The sequence below is a fragment of the Neofelis nebulosa genome, chromosome 5 (assembly GCF_028018385.1).
Source record: "Neofelis nebulosa isolate mNeoNeb1 chromosome 5, mNeoNeb1.pri, whole genome shotgun sequence".
Lineage (NCBI taxonomy): Eukaryota > Metazoa > Chordata > Mammalia > Carnivora > Felidae > Neofelis > Neofelis nebulosa.
In genome coordinates this window covers 13,013,131-13,033,863 of record NC_080786.1, presented here as the reverse complement: position 1 = coordinate 13,033,863, position 20,733 = coordinate 13,013,131, and the positions used below count along the sequence as shown (strand labels likewise).

Below are 20,733 nucleotides of genomic sequence, written 5' to 3'. Positions count from 1 at the left end.
TCATGGCTGGTGGGTTTGAGCCCTGCGTCAGGCTCCCTGCCGACAGCTCAGAGCCTGGAGCCTGCTTCGGATTCTGTGTCTCCCTCTCTGTCTCTCTCTGCCCCTCCCCCACTCACGCTCTGTCTCTCAAAAATAAAAAAAACATTAAAAAAATTTTAAGTTCAAAAATAAAGCTGGCATGACCAGACGTGCACAGAAAAAGTTCTCCCACATTGCTAGAGATGATCGTCAGGTCTCATGCAGACCCTCAGTCAGTGTCATAGGTAGTGGAAGGCAGCCTGCATCAGAAGACATGGGCTACAATCTAATTCTCCCTCTAAATAAATATGTGACCTTTAGCAAATCACTTGACCTCTCCAAGCTTCAGGGTCTCCATCGATAAAATGGAGAAGCTATTTCTCCCGCCTACTCCGTAGGGTTTTCATGAGGATCAGATGTGATATGTGTATGAAGAAAGGAGGTAGAAAAAAAAAAAGAAAGGAAAGGAGGTAGGCTGTGAATTAGCAGTCATGAAGTTTATTATTCTTTTCTGAAACTACTGCCAGTTACAGAAGTTTAGTTTTTCAAAGGTGAGTGTATTCTTAGAAGTACACTTAGGACGAAAGCAGCTCCTGATTAACTACAAGGCCTAAAATTTCCCTCATGTGTAAATGACCTTGCCTTTCTACCATTCTTAGTAGGACAGGCACTGGCAGTACATCGGACAAGCACACGGCCACTTATTACCTACACACCCCTGAGGCATACCACCTATTTTATTTTATTTTATTTTTTTTAATTTTTTTTTAACGTTTATTTATTTTTGAGACAGAGAGAGACAGAGCATGAACGGGGGAAGGTCAGAGAGAGGGAGGCACAGAATCTGAAACAGGTTCCAGGCTCTGAGCAGTCAGCACAGAGCCCCACGCGGGGCTCGAACTCACGCGAGATCACACGAGATCATGACCTGAGCGCAGTCGGCCGCTTAACCGACTGAGCCACCCAGGCGCCCCATACCACCTATTTTAAAATAAATGTTTCTTAAAATTTCCTTCTAAAAGGGCAAATGCATTTTAAGTAGCTTTTACTTTTATCCTGACCACAGGATTTATTCTTCCTTTTTTTTTCATCCACGAGATGTACAATAGGTGCTCTTGACAACAGTGAGAAATCATAAGGATACCAGATTAGACAGAGGATGGTTTATGAAGTAGATACGGAAATCATCCAAACTGCATTGTTCCTTGGTTTGTCTGGATGTATAATATAAACTCCTAACTCACTGGTGGATTCTGATGTGTGGGGAGTAAAAATGCTAGTCTTGGCAGTAAGAATGGAAAAATGTATAGGATAAAATAAACTTAAATCACGGAAAGTAAAGATAAAAGTATTTGTGTGGACTGAATGTTTTGGGCACCGAGATAAAAGTGTTAAGATTTGATTTCTCCCCTTTCCTCCCTGTATACAGGCTGGAATGGCCCTGACCTATGACCCCACAGCTGCCATACAGAATGGGTAAGTAGACCACATTTTCTTTATTTTAATTGCTAAGGTATCTTTGATCCCTGAAATCAGTACTGAAGAAAAATGTTCAAAACTGTCTTTCTTTTGTTTTAAATCTTTAAGGAGAAAGTGTAAACCAAACATGTCTCACCACTGTAACGGACAGAGTCAAGTTAGTGACTTGGTGATTGTGTCTTTGCTCTTCATTTGAATAAGCATCTAGAAATTTTGTAGCCTCTTACTTAGAATAAGTCACAGAGTCTAGGATTCCTCCTTTGAAAAATAAAACTTAAACTACATGATCTGACCTCTCAAAAATTCTGTAATTCTGAGTATCTTTGGTTGAACTCCCTTTCCAATATCTTCTCTTTGCGTTGGCTGTCCTGCAATTGACAATAATTATTCTTTGGTTGGTTGGTTATTTTTATTTTCACAGCCTTCTATCTTGGATTTCTCCATGGCTTTCGGTTTTCTGTCTTTCAGTCTCATTAAATAATCAGAATGAAGACCTCGTTTAAGATCAGTGTAGAGGAAAAAAGAATGCAAACTTATTTCTATTTGGTCAGCTGCCTCGAATGAAAATCTGTGGGATGTTGAAAGGATTTAAATATCTTCTGTTCTGATAGTTATTCATTTAAGCAATCATTTATTCATTCATTCAATAAACATCCAGTGGGTATGCCAAGCAGAGTGCTCTGCTCTCCAGACTTAAAAGACAGTATCTGAGACAGGGCCTTTGCCTCAAGGAACTCATAGTCTACCCTCCCATAAAAGAGTAAACATGGATGGTAGGCTAAGGGAGGACTCTAGTCCTTTCTCTCTTGTTGATTAAAACTCCTCTCTAGGAGTGAAATTTAAGGGTTTATCCGATAAGCATTTTCTTATTTCCAATAAGGCAGCATAAACTTGGTGAGTAGAAAGAAGAAATAGAGAAGAACGTCCTCAAGAATCATATTGTATATTTGTGAAAATAAAATAGTTAACTCAAAAGGTACAGAACAAGGCCTTATATGCTAAGTGACGGTGACAGAAAACAGATGTTTTAATGGAAGGAAATAACACATATTAAACACATACCATGCATCAAGTAGTTTATATTTGTAACTTAACATGCATTGTTTCAGAGTCAAATGCATGTAAAAATATGTGGAGTGACAGTAGAAATGTATATACATAAATGGAAAATAGAAATAATAATTGAATGAATATGTTCACTAACCAGATTCAACAAGTGCTAATGTTTTGCATACTATATACATACATATGTTTCCATCTGTAATATTTAGCCATATATCTATTATATGAATAATTGAATAATATGAATAATGAATAATATGAATAATTATATGCATAATGAATAATATTATTATATAATAGTAATTGAATATGTTCACTAAGCAGATTCAACAGGTGCTAATATTTTGCATACTATATGTTCCCATCTGTAACATTTAGCCATACATCTATTATAAAGTCCTTCTTACTCAAAGCTCTTTGTGAAGGATTAGATATACAGCAGTGACTTAGGCCTGGACCGGAGTGGAGGATGACACTCCCCTCTGCATCGCTTCAATCAATGGTCTTTCCGGTGCATAATTTAAAATCTGACTGTCTTCTCTAAAGGCACAATTTTCCAAGTAATCTTGCCGATTTATCAGAAACCTAATGAGAAAACTAAAGGTATTTCAGTTCCTAATCTGAGCAGCCAAAGGGGAGCTTTGGGGAGTTGCCGCCATGTTAGAGGCTGTGAGGACACAATAGTACACAGTGAACATCTGTCCCTCCTGCAGGACTTTTACCTCACATTTCAAGCCACTGCCCATGTGCCATAATGATTGCAGGTACATCTGTCCACCTTGATCACCCTCTCTATGACGTATCTTTATCTGTACCTTATATTAACTGCAACACGGTATCCTTCGCATGATTGGAAGAGTTGCAAAAATGGCTCACCCTTTTTCGCTGCCCACTTAAGTGTTTCCAACAGTGAATATTTCCCTCATGAAACACATTTTAGTTAAGATGCTGAGCATACCCATCTTCCCAATTTTATCATCTGATCTACTCTCATTGATAAAGAACCATATGCCATCAATTAGTCTTTTTCTTCAATCCCTTCATGTCCACTGAATATTCCTTTCAGCCTATAGAAATGCTCAAGTCTCGGGGCGCCTGGGTGGCTCAGTCGGTTGAGCGTCCGACTTCGGCTCAGGTCATGATCTCATGGCTTGTGAGTTTGAGCCCTGCATCAGGCTCTGTGCTGACAGCTCGGAGCCTGCAGCCTGCTTCACATTCTGTGTCTCCCTCTCTCTCTGCCCCAACCCACTCACATTCTGTCTCTGTCTCTCTCAAAAATAAACAAACATCCAAAAAAAAATTTTTTTAAAGAAATGCTCAAGTCTTTTCCACCTGTAGAGGGAGTAGAAGCAAAACCATTCTTTCATACCAATGACATCACTTCTAGTGACCTCACTAATTTAGCCTTCTCTTCACTGCTAAACAACTTCAGTTGTCTGTATGCAGGATCTTCCCATATTCTTTTCTTTTTTTTTATGTTTATTTCTTTTTGAGGGGGCAGGGGAGGAGCAGAAAGAGAGAGACTGAAGTGACAGCGGAGAGCCCAATGCGGGACTCGAACTCACGAACCATGAGATCATGACCTTAGCTGAAGTTGGAGGCTTAACCAAATGAGCCACCCAGCCACCCCCTTCCCGTATTTTTTTTCAAATGCCTATTAAATTATGAAGTCTCGTTTCAAACTTGACTGGGATTTCCCTTGCTAATGCTCCCAGTGATGTCCAAATGTGTCTGTTGTGACTGACACCATTTTAGTTCTTCTATCATTTGAAACCTCACTCCACTCAACCCGTTTTTGGTACCATTTATGCCTTTTTGGCAATTTCTTATCTCATGGGCCCCACAGCTCCATTCCCTGCTGATCCTGCTTGCTCTGTACTCCTTTCTACTCCCTTGGCCTCTCCTGACTCTTCCTCTTTTGCCCACTTTTACTAATCTTTCTCAGGATGCTGTCTTTTTCCTCTTTGATCTCATCCATTCCTCTTGCTTTGGGGACCTTAAAACACGCAAGCTGACACTTAAAGTTTGTAAGGAGATGCAGGGCACTATCACCTGTGTTTCCAACTGCTTATTAGGTAATATTACTCTTGGATATCTTTGTCTATCCCAAACTGAAATCATTAACTTTATCAGTGCTTCTTAATACAAGCCAAACAAATTCAAATGGCAACCAAATATGAAATTTACTTGTTCTTTTTTTTTTAATAATTCACTTTAAGAATTTCTTAAGTGTATTTATTTATTTTGAGAGAAAGTAAGCATGAGTGGGGAGAGGCAGAGAGAGAGAGGGAGAGATAGCATCAAAAGTAGGCTTTGCACACTGTCAGTGTGGAGGCCGACATGGGGCTCTATCTCATGAACCGTAAGTTCATGACCTGAGCTGAAATCAAGAGTCCACAGCTTAACCGGCTGAACCACTCAGGCACCCCATTCGTAATTCACTTTAAAGCCATTTAGGCCATCAACTCCAGTTTCTGGGTTCTCTCTTTTATAATATTCTTAATGATAAAATTGGTCACTAAGACTTAATTCAATTTACCTTTGAACTATATCTTTACCCCAGCACTTGCTCCTTGCCACTGGTTGGGTTTATTCGATCATCCTCCCTACCTGTACTAACCTTTTTTACCTGTCTCTAGTATAGCTCTCCTGTAAAACATTTTCATATTGTTTTTTGAATATTTAAAAAAAATCAAAATGTAGGGGCAGCTGAGTCACTTAGTTGGTTAAGCTTCCAAGTCTTGGTTTTGGCTCAGGTCATGATCTCACAATTTTGTGAGTTTGAGCCCCGCATTGGGCTCTGCACTGACAGTGTGGAGCCCACTTGAGATTCTCTCTCTCCCTCTCTCTCTGTCCTACCCTGCTTGGTCAGTCTCTCTCTCTCTCTCTCTCTCTCTCTCTCTCTCTCTCTCTCTCTCTTTCTCAACATAAATAAACTTTTTTTATTTATTTATTTTTAAGCAACAGGCAAAATTTATTAAAATCTAAGATTAGAAAGGAAGAATAGTAGGAAAGCTCTCTTTACAGAGAGGGACATTCAAAAGTGAGTGCTCCATAAATAAAAAAAACTTTAACAAATAAGTAAATAAAAACAAACAATAAAAATGTAATCACAGCAATCACCTCCCTGCCTGGTTTAAAGCATTAGGCAGAGTTTAAACTGTAGAACAAAACTCAGACTTCCAAGAATGGCATCGAAAAATCCACAAAACAAAAACAAAAACAAAAACAAATCCGTGATTTGGTTCCTGAAAATCATGTGAACCTTCTGTGAACCTTCCAGGACACTCCATGTTACTTTACACTTTGTGTCTTGTTGCTCATGGAATTACATCTGCCCCCAAGAGAATAGTGATTTCCTTTCTTCCTTCCTTCCTTCTTTCCTTCCACCCTTCCTTCCTTCCTTCCTTCCTCTCTTTCTTTCCTTCTTTTTTTTCAATACTACTTTCCCTTAAAAGGCACAGTCAAATGATTCCAGGTAGAACTACTTACATGATTAGTCATAAGAGAAGCCGTATAAGCAGTGTTAAGAGAGCACCCTCCAGAATCAGGCTGTTGATATGCACATCCAAACTCTGTCATTCACCAGACATGGGCAAGTTGTTTGTGCTTTAGTTTGCTCCTCTGTGAAATGGAGAAGACAGTAAGGCTTTGTAAGGATTAAAGGAAGTCTGTATGGTACACTGTAATCATCAGTGTAAATATTGATGTTATTGTTGCACTATATTTCATATTACCATGGTAAGTTTGCAGTCTTTTTTTACCGTGTAGCCATTGACACAGTATGTATTTCCCTGCTGGACTGTTAACTCAGTGAAGGCGAGTTGCATGCTTTGTTCATCTTTATAGACTGTTTAAACCCAGTATTGTGCTAAATCAGAAATAGGAAATGTAACCAATGACATCTGCTTGGCCCCAGCAAATCGGTGTTAGAGAAGCCATTCCCCTTTTCAGCACCAACTTACTCTGTCCCCATGTAACACTTTAATCTGATTCTCTTTAAGTATCAGCCTCTCGTTTCACCCAAAGTTTGCAAACCGCCCATGAATTTATCACATCTTGAGTTAAGAATGGAGTTTTAGAAGGCTTAGACTGTCCATTGTGTTGTTGGTAACAAGAAGACAGAAATTTTATATGATGAAATGGAAAGAATAGGAAAATTGTAGTAAATTAACCTTACTCATTTGATACTTCTTCATATAGAGGACTTTTAAAGTGTTTTGTTCATCTTTGGTTTTATTGCCTTATAGGATGACATTTTAATAATAGGGAATACTAGAACAATAATTTCTAAGCATGTAAGATGTCACGATAACCACAAGTGTGTTCCCAGCCTACCATCCTTTGAGTTAAGCATTAACATGTGCATCTTGGAGGTGTGGAAGTTGATTTAGAAAACTTACTTGGCGCATTAAGGGATCCAACATGAATGTCCAGGATAGAGTAGGCCACTCTCTATTCACATTTCTGTATCCGATCATGCTGGCAGCCTAACTCAGAGAGCCGTCACTTTGCAGATAGAGAAATGTCTACTGCTGTAGGAAGGAAACTGGTCTCATTTTACATAAGACAATCAGTATCTAGAGATACAGTTGTAACGGACTCTAATCCAGTTAACATTCTTAAACGTTGCTTAATGCTTACTCAGTTTAATTCAACATTTTTTTCTTTTGAATGTCTTTCTATTAGACTGTTTAAAATCATTTTAGTGATGCAAATTTGAAAAGGAAAAATTTTATATTATAGCAGAGACAAGATACAATACAAATAATGCTGTGATAGAAGCCCAAGGTACTATGAGATTTATGTATAAACTTTTATTTCTATAAAATCTTTCTGAAAGAATAAGAAATAGTGGCAGTAATTCTCTGTCACAAGAAATAGTGACAGTAATTCTCTGGGTGGGGGGCACTGAGGTACTACAACATAGGAGAGAGAGAGAGATACTTATTTTTCACTGTTTATATTTTTATATTCTTTTCAAAAAGAAAAATAAAATTAATGTCATAGAACCACAAGGAAGAGGCATTTGTGTTCCAATGAGGTAATAGGAAGGCTTATTGATGGAACATTGACATGAGCGTTTCCTCTTCGAGATGTCCCATGTCATAGCTAAGGAACATATTTTATGATCCTGTGTTTTTCCATACAAAGGGAAATTGTACTCACTGTACTAAGCCTTAGAGTTTTCTGAGTATGTGCCTGGGTTGTAGGCAGTAGCTTAAATTGTGTTGAGAATCAAATATGTTCTGAATTCCACCTCTGCATTAATACAGCAACATGACATTGAACTAAATGCTCCACGTTGAGCTCAAGTTTAGCTAATGAAGAACAAACGTGTAAATAGCAACCATGGTGACTCTACCCTGTTTGAATTTAGACGGTAGAAAATGTCAGTTCTGTCATCTACTTGAATCTATCCAAATTATCACTTAAAAAAAAATTAGTTCAATGTCTCATCTGTCAAAGGCTTTGAAGTTTATAGGGAAGAAATGTCTGGATCACAATGGAAAAATGAAATCTGAGTACTTTTTACTCCAGGCTCACTTACAAGAATGAAATTACCTATTCTTCTTTCAGAGCCGTCTGGCATAACTCTACAGTTTGTTATTACTACTGCCCTATTGCTTTTTTAGCAGTCCAATCTGAAATTCCATCACTTTCAAGTAGGAGTGGGGGAGCTGGGAAATAATCACTCCCCATATTCAAAATCCCATCTTTCCAGTGCCCTTTTCAGTAAGAGCCGCCGTGTAGAAGACCTCTCGGATTGTTTTATTTGAATAAAATGTATTCTTGGGAGAGACTTGGGGAAAAAAAATGTTTTCTATAGCATTGGTTTGCCAGCTGTTGTATATGGGCATTTGATATTAAGTGATACCGAAACCTTATCTTATTACACAAGGAAAGGAATCTGATGTGAAGGATATGGTGGTATTACAATAAAAATGGCCAATAACGTATTAATCTTGCGCAATAGTGTTACCCTGAGGATAGTGTTCGTGGTTCTGACTCTTAACAATATTGCCTGCGGACATGAAAGACGAGCCGGTGCTGTTTATTTCAGTGTGCAAATAGGATTTTGTGTGGGTTTCTACAGTAAAAAAACACTCTACCCTGGGGTTATTGATATATTCATGTTATTTTTATTGTCAGTGAAATAAGATTTCACCATATTACTACTGACGGCCAAATCCCTGAAGATGACTTTCCTGCAGGCAAGATAATGTCCTATTAGTGACCTAGACTTGCATGTTCTGAACTTCTGGAGCCCACTTGCTTTAAATGCCGGAGAACCAAGTAACTCTTCACGTTCCTTAAAAATATAAAGTTTTGCAAAGGCCAGCTTAGCATTCTATAGATAGATCACACTTAGTTAACTCTCTTAGCCACTGTGGCATTTGGTATTTTGTTCATATGACATCTCTCCAGAAGTGACTGGTTATTCCTAAGGCTAGGTTTCTCATCCTCAACACTGTGACATTTTGGACCAGATAATTTTTAGTGTGGGAGCTGCTCTGTGCATTGTAAGATATTTAGCAACCCAGACCTTTATGTACTAGATGCCAGTAGCAGCCGACCCACACGCTTGTGACAGCCAGACCTGTCTCTAGATCCTGCCACCAAATGTTCCCTGAGGAGCAAAATTATTTCTAGTTTAGAAACACTGGACAAAGTGTGAAAGGAACACTCGTCATACACATAATGCCATGTGCATTTGGGGGAAAGATATCTATATCTATCTATCTATCTATCTATCTATCTATCTATCTATCTATCTTAAATGAGTAAACTTTTCCCAGGAAAACCATTTAAGAATTAATTCCCAAGGCATAATACATATATTATGGGATATAAAAACATGAAGTTACAGGGGTGCCTTGGTGGCTCAGTCGGTTAAGCGTCCGACTTCGGCTCAGGTCATGATCTCACGGTCCGTGGGTTCGAGCCCCGCGTCGGGCTCTGTGCTGACCGCTCAGAGCCTGGAGCCTGTTTCGGATTCTGTGTCTCCCTCTCTCTGACCCTCCCCCGTTCATGCTCTGTCTCTCTCTGTCTCAAAAATAAATAAACGTTAAAAAAAATAAAAGAAAAATACTTTAAAAAAAAAACATGAAGTTACATATTTAGACTTAACTTCGCTTTGTTATTATGGCTAAAATATTCTGTCAGTCATCTCCTTCATGCTCCCCAATAAGATAACACCTGTGCCTGGAGCATCTATTTGGATGTTGTTGTTGTTGTTGTTGTTTTCTTTCATTTTCTTTCTTTCTTTCTTTTTTAATGTCACAGGGAAGTGTTTTTAAACCCTAATAGATACATGGCAGGGACTAAGAAGAGGTGAAGAGACTGGGAACTCATCCTGCACTTCTCTCACAGAGCTTGGCTCTGTGCATTTTCTTTAGATATGGCACCTCTAAGCCGCCAGTGTGATAGCAGACTCTCTTAGGGTTTCCTGTCAATTCATCCGGTTTATGTTTGGTCTTGGGAAGAGCTCATTTCAGAATATCAGAATTAGGGGATCAACACAGTGTGTTGAGTCTCTTCTGCCCAGTACATTTTCCATTCTAAGTGACTCTCTGACTTGAGTGGCAGGATTTGGAACTTGCTGGGAAGCATGAACTATAATTCTTGTTTGATGGATAGGATTAGAGCAGATAGAACAAAATGCATTAAATTTTCCCCCAAGGGTTCCCTTTGTAAGTATCAGTTTACTTGGCTGTTTTCTTTAGGTTTTTGCTCTCTGTTCTCCCCATAAAATCCCCCGTAAACTCTACCTGCCAATCCACTTCTCGTTGCCGTCATATTTAATACTTCAATTGGTACATTTTATAAAGTAAGCCAGCCACGCTCAAATGCGATACACGATTCACTCCATTGGTGGAAGAGGCTGACACTGGGTTTCGGACAGAAATTAAACCACTGCATGGTGAATGAGAAACAAATGTTTGTAGAGCGATCATGGAGTAGTCATGGGTGGAGTGAGGTCATCATGGGCCCCGAATAAAGAATAGGTCCTTTGGTTCACTTCCTCATAAATCAAATCTGTCAAGGATAAGACCTAAAGGGGATTTTTTAATGCAATTCATGATTTTTGTAAAAAAGGACTTGTTTTCCCTAGTTACTAATACTATCCATGCTTAGAAAGCAAGTATTGATTAAACCTCCACTGAGCATTTACTAATATGTGATGTTGGCTGCTCTTTGGGCTCTCACCCCTCAGCTTCCTATGGTTTCAGGGACCTATCTTCTATGCTCCTGCCATCTTGGTATTGGCCAAGTATTGGTATTGGCCGGTACTGTAATCACTGCTTACTTCCCTAAGTTTCTCTGTATTCATTCATTCATTCATTCATTCATTCATTCCAGCTATGGTTCTTTTTTTTCCTTTTTTTTTCGATGTTTATTTATTTATTTTTTTGAGAGACAAACAGCACCCGAGCAGGGGAGGGGCAGAGAGAGAGGGAGACACAGAATTCGAAGCTGTCAGCACAGAGCCTGACACAGGGCTCGAACTCACAAACCATGAGATCATGACCTGAGCTGAAGTCGGAGGTTTAACCACCTGAGCCACCCAGGCACCCTAACCTATGGTTCTTAAGTATCTCTTATGCCCCAGGCTCTCTTCTAGGCAACAAAGCCAGTATGTCCTCAACTTTGTCGAAGCTGACATCCTAGAGGGACAAATAGTCAATAAGTACCTTGTGTTAGCTCTACTACCATCACAAAATACCATCACTTAGGTGGCATTAAACCACAAAAAAATAAGTTTCTTACTGTTCTGGAGGCTAGAAGTCTAAGATCAAGTTCTGGCTGATTAGATTTCTGGTGAAGACTTTCTTCCTGGCTTGTAGATGGCTGCCTTCTCACTGTGTCCTCACCTGGCCTTTCCTCCATGCACGCTTGTGGAGAGAGAGAGAGAGCAAGTTCTTTGGTGTCTCTTCATATAAGGACACTAATCCTATTGGATCAGGGCCCCACGCTGTTGACCCCATTTAACTTACTTTCTTCCAAAGTGGTTCCATCTCCAAATATAGACACACTGAAATTTAGAACTTCAACATATGCATTTTGGAGGGACACAGACATTCGGTCTCTAACATACCTAAATAAATTTTTAGAAATCACTACTTTGGATGGTGATAAGCGTGATGGAGAAAAAAAGTAAATTACAGGACAAGAATAGAGAGTAATTAGGTTGGAGATGGTGGTTGCTACTTTAGCTACTACAGGCCTCTCTGAAGATGGGAAAGTTGAGTGAGACCGATACTGAGAAAGAGGTAGCCTTAGGGAAACTTCTGGAAATGAACATTGCAGGTAGAGGGAATTATAAGTTTAATGGCCCAAGATGGAGGTGAGAATAACAGAATCATGTGACAGAAGGTCAGTGTGGCTGGAACCTAGCCGGCTGGTTTAGAGGGTAGGAGAAAAGTACTAGAGAGATAGGTGTTTGCCTGTTTGTACTAGCCCATACTAGGAATTCAGATTTTGTTTTCATTGCAGTGAAAAGCCATTGGAAGATTTTAGGCTGATTAATGTACAGATAAGATACAATTTAAGTGGCTAAATGGAGAAACTCTAAGGAATGTTTTAGAATCTTACCGATCTTTGGTACACATTGTAAATGCTCACTAATTTTTTTTTGAAGTGAAAGGATGGTTGTTTATGTACACATTCATTGACTTTGTTTAGAAGTCAGGTTTATTAGTATAATCTACATAGAGTGTGTAGTCACTATAGTGTACAGTTCGGTGAGTTCTTTTCTCTCAAATGTTTATTTATTTATTTATTTTGAGAAGGGGAGAGCAGGGGAGAGGCAGAGGGAGAGGGAGAGAGAATCCCAAGCCAACTGCATGCTGTCAGCACAGAGCCTGACACAGGGCTCGAACCCACCAACTATAAAGTTATGACATGAGCCGAAATCAGGAGTCAGATGCTTAACCATCTGAGCCACCCAGCGTCCCCAGTTCTATGAGTTCTGACAAGCATAAAATTGTAGAACTGCCAGACAATCAAGACAGAGCAGTCACATCATTTCCCAAAATTCCCTCATGCATTTTTATAGTTAGTTCCATCCCCCAAGCTTAGCCTTTGACCTGCCTCCATTGATCTATTTTCTTTTTTTATAGTTTTGCATTTTTCATGTTGTAGTATAAATGAAATTATGAAATATAGAGTCTTTTGAATCTTCTTTCATTTAGCATAATTGGCTTAAGATTCATCATGTTAAATGTATTGGTAGTTCTTTCCTTATTGGTTAATAGTGTCCACTGGACAAATGTACTAGAATTTGTTTATCAATTCGGTTGAAAGATATTTGGCTTGTTTCCAATTTTTGGCAAGTGTCAGTAAAGCTGCTATAAACATGTGCGTTAGGGTTTTTGTATAAAAGTAAATTTTCATTTATCTTGAGTTAATATCTACCACTGGGATTATTGTTATAAGGTATGTGGATGTTTAACTTTATAAGGAAATTGACAACCTGGTTTCCAAAATGACTATACCATTCTGCATTTCTACCAGCAACGAATGAAAATTCCACTTTCTCTAAATCCTTGTCAGCATAGGATTTTCTTTTCTTTTTCTTTCTTTTTGTGCCTTTTTTTTTGCCATTCTAATACATATGCAGTCTATATAATTTTTTTTTTAATTGCACAACTTAAACTTCGATGTCTGGTGGGTATGGATAGTAAGGATATAATATGTAACACAGTAATTTTTTTCGGCTGCAATTTTTTAACCAAAAGAACATGACCTTAGAATCCCTGTCGAGAGCTGGATAAAGTAAATTTAAGACTGTAGTCCCCCAAACCTTGCTTGAAGACTTTTATAGAATCTAAGATTAAAGAATGTACTCCTTGAGTCCTGGAAGCCTTGAAATCCAGCTCGCCCTTCAATAGGGGGCTTATAGAATGCTTCTTTAGAATGGTAACCCGTAACAGTCTCTATTCAAAATATCAGTGACCTCTGAGAGATGATGAAGCTTTTGATTCCAAAACTCCAACCTCAGTTATGCTATTTAAAAAAAAAATCAAAAGTAGTAGTTGATTTTTGCTAAGAGTACAGCAAAGTAAAATGATTCTATTACCCCTGAGACCCATTTTCCCAATCTATCCTCACATCAGTGAAATAATCCATCAAAGGCAACCTGGCCTTTTTCATTCTGTGGCTGGCCCTCTGGCCTTTCACTTACCAGTGAGACAGGAAGGAAGGAACATGATTTGAAAAATCTGCTGACGAATTTAAGCATTAGGTAACTTGTGAACTCTAGGGTACAGAGTGAGCAGAGATGGGTGTATCACTGATTTAAGTACCTAGAAGCTTCTCTTTGAAAGATCTATAGAAGGATCATCCCTCCTCTGGTTTGTGAAGCCCTGATCTCGCCCAGCACCATTTTATAATTGTTTGCCAGAGGGCCCCGAAAGACTCGACACTCAGTGCTTTTTTACAGTCTACAGGACTGTAGGACTGGGTTATATCCCAGAGGTCTAGAATCTCCACCAATGCCTTGATTGAATCCAGAAAATATTCCTGTCCCCAGCTAGACACAACCCACACATCGTTCACCTTCTTCTCTTTTCAGGGAGAAAATATTTAGCTCTGTTTCTGCATGAGTGCATGGATTTCTGCCTAGCACAAATTATGTAGAACTCTCTAGGAGCTGACCCTCTTTCTTGAATGAAGAGATAGATGCAATTTGTGTACACATAACATTGGCCAGCTTTATAAAGCTTGGTGCTATCATTTTGCTTTTCTCTCAAAGAGCCTTACAATGGCATTTCCTTAAAAATAAAAAAAAAAAGAAAAAAGGAAACAAAAACAAACTAAAAAGAGGCCCATGGCTTTTCTCCCCCTGTTGGTGAAACATACTATTACCCTCACCTGGCGTAAGAGATTTTGTGCAGCCCATCTTATTTTATTTTATTTTATTGTATTTTATTGTATTTTATTGTATTTTATTGTATTTTATTTTTTAATTTTATTATTTTTTAATATGAAATTTATTGTCAAATTGGTTTCCATACAACACCCAGTGCTCATCCCAACAGGTGCCCTCCTCAGTGCCCGTCACCCACCCTCCCCTCCCTCCCAGCCCCCATCAGCCCTCAGTTTATTCTGTCTTTAAGAGTCTCTTGTGGTTTGCCTCCCTCCCTAACTTTTATTTTCCTTCCCCTCCCCCATGGTCCTTCGTCAAGTTTCTCAAGATCCACATAAGAGTGAAAACATATGGTATCTGTCTTTCTCTGTATGACTTGTTTCACTTAGCATCACACTCTCCAGTTCCATCCACGTTGCTACAAAAGGCCATACTTCATTCTTTCTCATTGCCACGTAGTATTCCATTGTGTATATAAACTACAGTTTCTTTATCCATTCATCAGTTGGTGGACATTTAGGCTCTTCCCATCATTTGGCTAGTGTTGAAAGTGCTGCTATAAACATTGGGGTACAAGTGCCCCTATGCCTCAGCACTCCTGTATCCCTTGGGTCAATTCCTAGCAGTGCTATTGCTGGGTCACAGGGTACATCTATTTTTAATTTTTTGAGGAACCTCCACACTGTTTTCCAGAGCGGCTTGTGCAGCCCGTTTTAGAAGATGAGTCCAATCTGTCATTTTGTTCAGAATGATTTATTTCTCTTAGTGGAATCAAACAGTGTAAATCTCCCGGATGCTCCTGTTCGCAGCTGGTGGAAAAACACGAGGGTGGAACTCTGTGTTTCCCAGAGGCGCTGGGTAGCATTTGACCGGCACCCAGGCATTGCAGCAGCTTTATGAATCTTCTTTTTGTTGTTTTCTGTTTGCAGATTTTATTCTTCACCGTACAGTATTGCAACCAACCGCATGATTCCACAGACATCTCTCACGCCATTCATTGCTGCTTCCCCTGTCTCCACATACCAGGTATGTCCGATTTACCTGCACCTGAGGGAGCGTCTCTCTTGCCAGTAGACGGTATAAAGGCGAAAGGGACACAGCACAAGTTTTCTTCCAATAGCCTTCAGACATTTCAGTCCGACCTTAAAGTAATAATCCTCAAGGTGTCGCCTACACTTTGAAGGGCTTGTTTGCATCTGTTTCGCTGAAGAATAAGGTCCACTGTGCTCTTCATTCTTCCTGCTGAGTTTTTATGATTAGGCTCCTTTCCAGCCAACACGAGTGCAGCCTTCTTGCCACTGAGAACTTACTTTGTTGGTTGTCTGCTATTTGGGTTGTCTGTTCCCTGTTGTGTCTTTTCTACAAGCACACGTCTGGCATTCCCCTCCCTCACTCCAGGATATTTTACCGTTGTCATCTCATTTTGTCACAGTTGTCCTGTGCGTCCATGCAAAGCCACGTGGACAGCTGTTAAATCGTTTTCCCCGAGAAAGAGGGAGGGCCATCAAAGTGGTAAAAAGTTATTCCTACCTCCTGCTCTGACTTCATCCTCAGTCCCAAACAGGTCAAAAGAGACCTCACGGGTTCCACAGGTTGAAGAACAAACAAACAAACAAAAATCCAAGACTCAGTGTGTGTCCTAAAGCAGATGTTACAGCGAGTTAATTCTAAGTACACAGGTGGATCAAAAGAGTCAAACTTCTCCCTCCATAAATAACTCCTTGTCTTATTCCCTTAAGTCACGAATGTGCTATTACTCCCAGCTTCTCTTTGCCTCACATGGTTCTTCAGACAATTCTTCTAATTCTAATTAGACAGTGCCTATAGATGCCACCTGTGGGGGGTATCTAGTGTCACCTTTTCAAACTTTGGAGAGAGAAAGAGTGCGAGAGAGTATACGTGTGTGCACGCGTGTGTTTGTATTTTGCAGACGGCGGGGGTGGAGGTTTCACAAAGGGTAAAACTGTCATGTTGCTGACTGCTACCAATTCAGTGAAGTTTCACCTTATTCAACCATTACATACTTCATTTCAGGGGGTCCCAGCTCTCAGAGCATCAGACTTGAGACTATATACATTTTTCCTTAACTGATTCCCCCTGAAGCAGATGATTTTCATTCTTTTCCTGCGCTTAGAATCCTGATCCATGTCGCTGGGTGAATGGAATAGACGTGCATGTGAATTGCACTGGAGGGTCTCAGAATGGAGTGATTTCTTAATTGCTTTTCCTCGGGACCCATGAGGCTACGTGCAGGTGCTGTTCAGTTTTTGTTCTTCCTGCAGGCCCGCCTGGTTGTAATGTGTGTTTTTGTGTGTTTTTTTTTCTTTTTTTTTTTAACCCATTTTTTCTAATCCTGGCCTATGTTTCAGCCAAGACCACCCACTGAGCCCCAGTGTAGAGCACTTTGGTGACATGAATAAAATATCCACAGAAAAGTGATTTCACTTGGGAGGGCTCATAAGTGGAATTTAACTCTAGCTCCTTTTTTCTGAAAAAAGGAATCAGAGCACTTTCCTATGTTGTTGATTCTCGCCTTTCACCACTTTTTTTTTTTTTTAAACCTGAAGTGCATTGGCGCTTTTGTTAGTGTGAGTGTATTGAAAACAAAGTCCTACAGGGTTCTCCATGTGACCATCAGCCCGTGTAAGCTGACTTTCTCATTTGGCTGACAAGGCACACTTCATAACAGTTGGTTGGCTCAGATTCTCATTTTTATTTGCCATACCAATTACCATGAAAGAAAAAAAAAGATCACAAACTTGCTTAACTTGGGGTTAACCCAAAGCATTCCCCCCAAATTTCTGGCTGATCTCTTCTAATTATTACCCCAACTTTTACCACTTAGATTTATTTCCAAGATGGGATCACTTGAGAATTTGAAATTAGAATGGATGAAAGAAAAAGAGGAAGGTTTAGCTGTCAACTCTTTGTTACTGGCTCCATAGCCCTGGGAGTTGACCCCTGAGTAGGAGGTCTCTGAGGCTTCCTAAGACTCCAGCCTCCACCACCAACCTCAAAATCTGCTCCAAGGCCCAGCCTGGTCCACATGGGCACCGCAGCCAGCTCCTATGAAGTAGGAGTTTGCTTTCTATTTTACTATGTTTTGGTAATCAGGTCCAAGAATTTCCTTTCTCTCCTCAGTTCTGAGCACTAATTAGCTGTAAAATCAGATGGACTCCACTTTCTTATGACCTAGTGTGACTCCACTGAACACAAGAACCAAGTTCTCTCTGTGATTGCTTTGTGCTAATAAATGCTGTTTGATGCATAGGTCCAGAGTACTTCATGGATGCCTCATCCGCCATACGTTATGCAACCAACAGTAAGTGTTCTCAGTCACCTGAGGCTAAATATTTCTATTATCCGAGTGCAAGCTTTTGTAATGCGTACAAGCTTTGGGGTAAAGCTTTTGTTAGATTTCATACCTCTTTCAGGCAGCCATATTTTCCAGATGGAAAGCTGTTCCTGAAATTCTACAAAAGCATGTACAATAGATAGATAGTAGAGTAAGAGAGAGAGATGAGAGAAAGAAAAAGAGAGACAGAGATGACAGAGACAGAGAGAGAGAAAGACAGAGAGAGAACAAACTTTATTAGGGGAAATAGTCAACCTCCTAAGCTGATGTCTGCCATTTGTCATGAATGGGGAATTTCTACTTCACACAGGAATTCTGAACTCTGGACAATTAAATCCATTATTGGGGGAAAGCCTTTCTGTTTTCCTTCTCTTGGTATGCTTTGTTCTCTTTGGATGCTGTTTGATATGCTTTGGGGGCAATTTTTGGTATCACGGCCAAGGGTTCACTCAAAGCAATATATTTGAAATATGAAGAAAGCTGTCTACTAATAGATGGAGATATAGAGATAGAAAGCAAGGCTGCTAGATATATATTTTTAATATTAACTAACTAGAGCCATTCTCTTCTTCTTTAGTGGAAAAATCTCTTCTAAAAATATTCAAACTCTATTTTCTACTTGCTATATTTCCCATTTTGTGGCACAATATTACATCAGTCCCATGGGAAAATATTACATATTTCATTCAAATCTAGACTGAAGGCTAATGATTCCATTTATCTTTGTCTCGGTCTTCCAGGTTTTCTAGCTCTGTCAAAGTACAATAGAGCGATTTCAGTAGCAATATATTCATGAGAATGTATAGAGCACGAGACAGGAAGTTGTGTGACAAGGTCTGTGGTGAATATCCTTTGGGGGCATGCTCACACCTGTGCCTCTGTTTCCTTTTCTGTCACTATATTAACAGGGCTATTGGAAGGATCAAGTGAGAGCATATGTGAAAATAGCTTTTAAAATACAATATGCTATGTATTGTTATTGCCGTTATCCTTCCTAGTACAGAATGTATTCGTTGTACAGAGACAAAGCAGTGCTACATTTTAACCCATTTCAAAGGTAACTGTAAACAAAGTAGCACACATTAAAGATCAGGGAACTAAATCCGCAGGCATCCATTTCTTTGACCCAAAGGATCATAGCACCTGGTTTTCATATCTGAGCTTTGCCCATTTTTTAAAAATAAAAAACATTCCATGTTGCTCCTAATGTTTTGATAGTTTGTGTTTTATTTAAAGAATAAAATCTATATAGCTTAATACAGCAGAACTTTAGACCATATTTTGCAAATCCCTCTATTTACTCTTATCTACACACCTTGGGGGCTTCCTGAGTTCATCTGGTCTATGTTCTATAAATCATACCGTACAATGGATCCAGGCTGCACTTTCATATCCAATTCATGAGATAAAATTCAGTATACGCTGCCAAACCAATGTATAGAATAGATTGGGCCAATACAGGAAAAGGGAAGAAGTTCTGCCAAGTTCTAAAGTGGAGACTTTCTAGAAGGAAACAACTACCTTCTAACAAGTAATATGTTCATCTAGAAGGTGCTAATGCTAGCTTAGTCCTCACACCGAGGTGAAGGATCATCTCATCGTGACCAAAAGGAATGCACATCTGGCAGAAATCTAAATATTTTTCCAGATGTCAAAATATATAAGGTTCTACCAGAACTTCTAGAACTATAAGTAGAAGGGAAGGTGTTTGTATGTGGCTTTATTTCCACTGTCTGTCACTCAGGACCTCAGCAAAATTTTTCTTCCCCTCGCCCTCCATCCCAACATGGCTTCAGCCCCATTTTTGGAGGTATTATTTCTCATACATCTTCCTCCAGAAATAGCTGTGTGTGTGTGTGTGTGTGTGTGTGTGTGTGTGTGTGTGTGTGAATTTATCCCCTTAGATATTTCTCATTATGACTACTGCTCACTGATGTCTCATCAGTTCCCATAACTAGACAGTGCATCATGTTTGTGTTTAGGTCACTTGGTTTAAAATACAGTGTTTGTGACCAGGGAAGATTCTTGGAAAAAGGAGTGCCTGGGCCACCCACCACTTTGTTGTCTTTAACATGGAAAAATTGGCTAAGCAGTGTCACGGAAACAGAGTTTGTGCCAGCATTCTTTTCCCAGTAGCAGTCTTACCAGTCTATATTGCATAAATAACCATACCCAACTAGTCTTAGTCTCATCATCAAAATGGGGGTTAAATTAATCACTGAATGATACTTAAATACAAAAATACTGAAACAATCTAAAGCAGATAAACCAAATACCTAGATCTTGAATGAATGAATGAATGAATGAACGAATGAATGAACAAACGAACGAACGACTTGATGATTAACAGCATGAGTTCTTGGTTAGGGTCTTTGAGATAGGAAACCTTTCTCTGTTATGGAACTCTGGTCAATAAAACTTCCTTAGCCATAGTTGCCTCATCTGTAACATAGACATGCTGATGCCTAAATAATTATGTATTGTGTTCATTAAAGGAAATAATGAATTAACGCTCCTAAATTGTGTCTAGCAAATAGCAAACACTCAGCAAATTATTATTATTATTATTATTATTATTATTATTATTATTATTATTTAGTTATAGGAGGAAGAAAGGTAGAGGAAGAAAGTTGAGAATAAGCAATAATCACCTGTTTCTACTACATTTTTACTATTTATTTAACTTACTTTGCTAATGAGTTTTTGAAGATAGCCTCTATGGCTACAAATAAATTGCTTGGATTGATACTTATTTCATTTACTTACTAAACCATTTAATACTTAATACTAAGAAAAAAGGCCTGATAGGTATGCCCTTTATGTCAGTAACTAGAACCTACTTTACAAATAAATTCAAGGCGTCAATATCTACATATCTCAAATATGTTGCACATAATTATGATTTGCTTGCAACTTTTCTCCTTGCTCATGTTTTCTCTTCTGCCAT

General features: G+C 39.2%; 1 protein-coding gene across 8 annotated transcripts in view; it reads left to right on the top strand.

Annotated features, from left to right (window-relative positions):
• RBMS3 (RNA binding motif single stranded interacting protein 3) overlaps nt 1-20,733 on the top strand; it is a 1,338,119-nt gene that overhangs the window by 1,202,870 nt on the left and 114,516 nt on the right. For 5 of the 8 annotated variants that reach the window (XM_058729650.1, XM_058729649.1, XM_058729652.1 and 2 more), the window contains exons 11-13: nt 1,448-1,494; nt 15,361-15,457; nt 17,703-17,753. In XM_058729650.1, coding sequence (XP_058585633.1) covers nt 1,448-1,494; nt 15,361-15,457; nt 17,703-17,753 — 195 coding nt within the window. The remainder of the gene's footprint in view (nt 1-1,447; nt 1,495-15,360; nt 15,458-17,702; nt 17,754-20,733) is intronic. The other 3 variants (XM_058729653.1, XM_058729655.1, XM_058729654.1) reach the window with 1 other exon arrangement.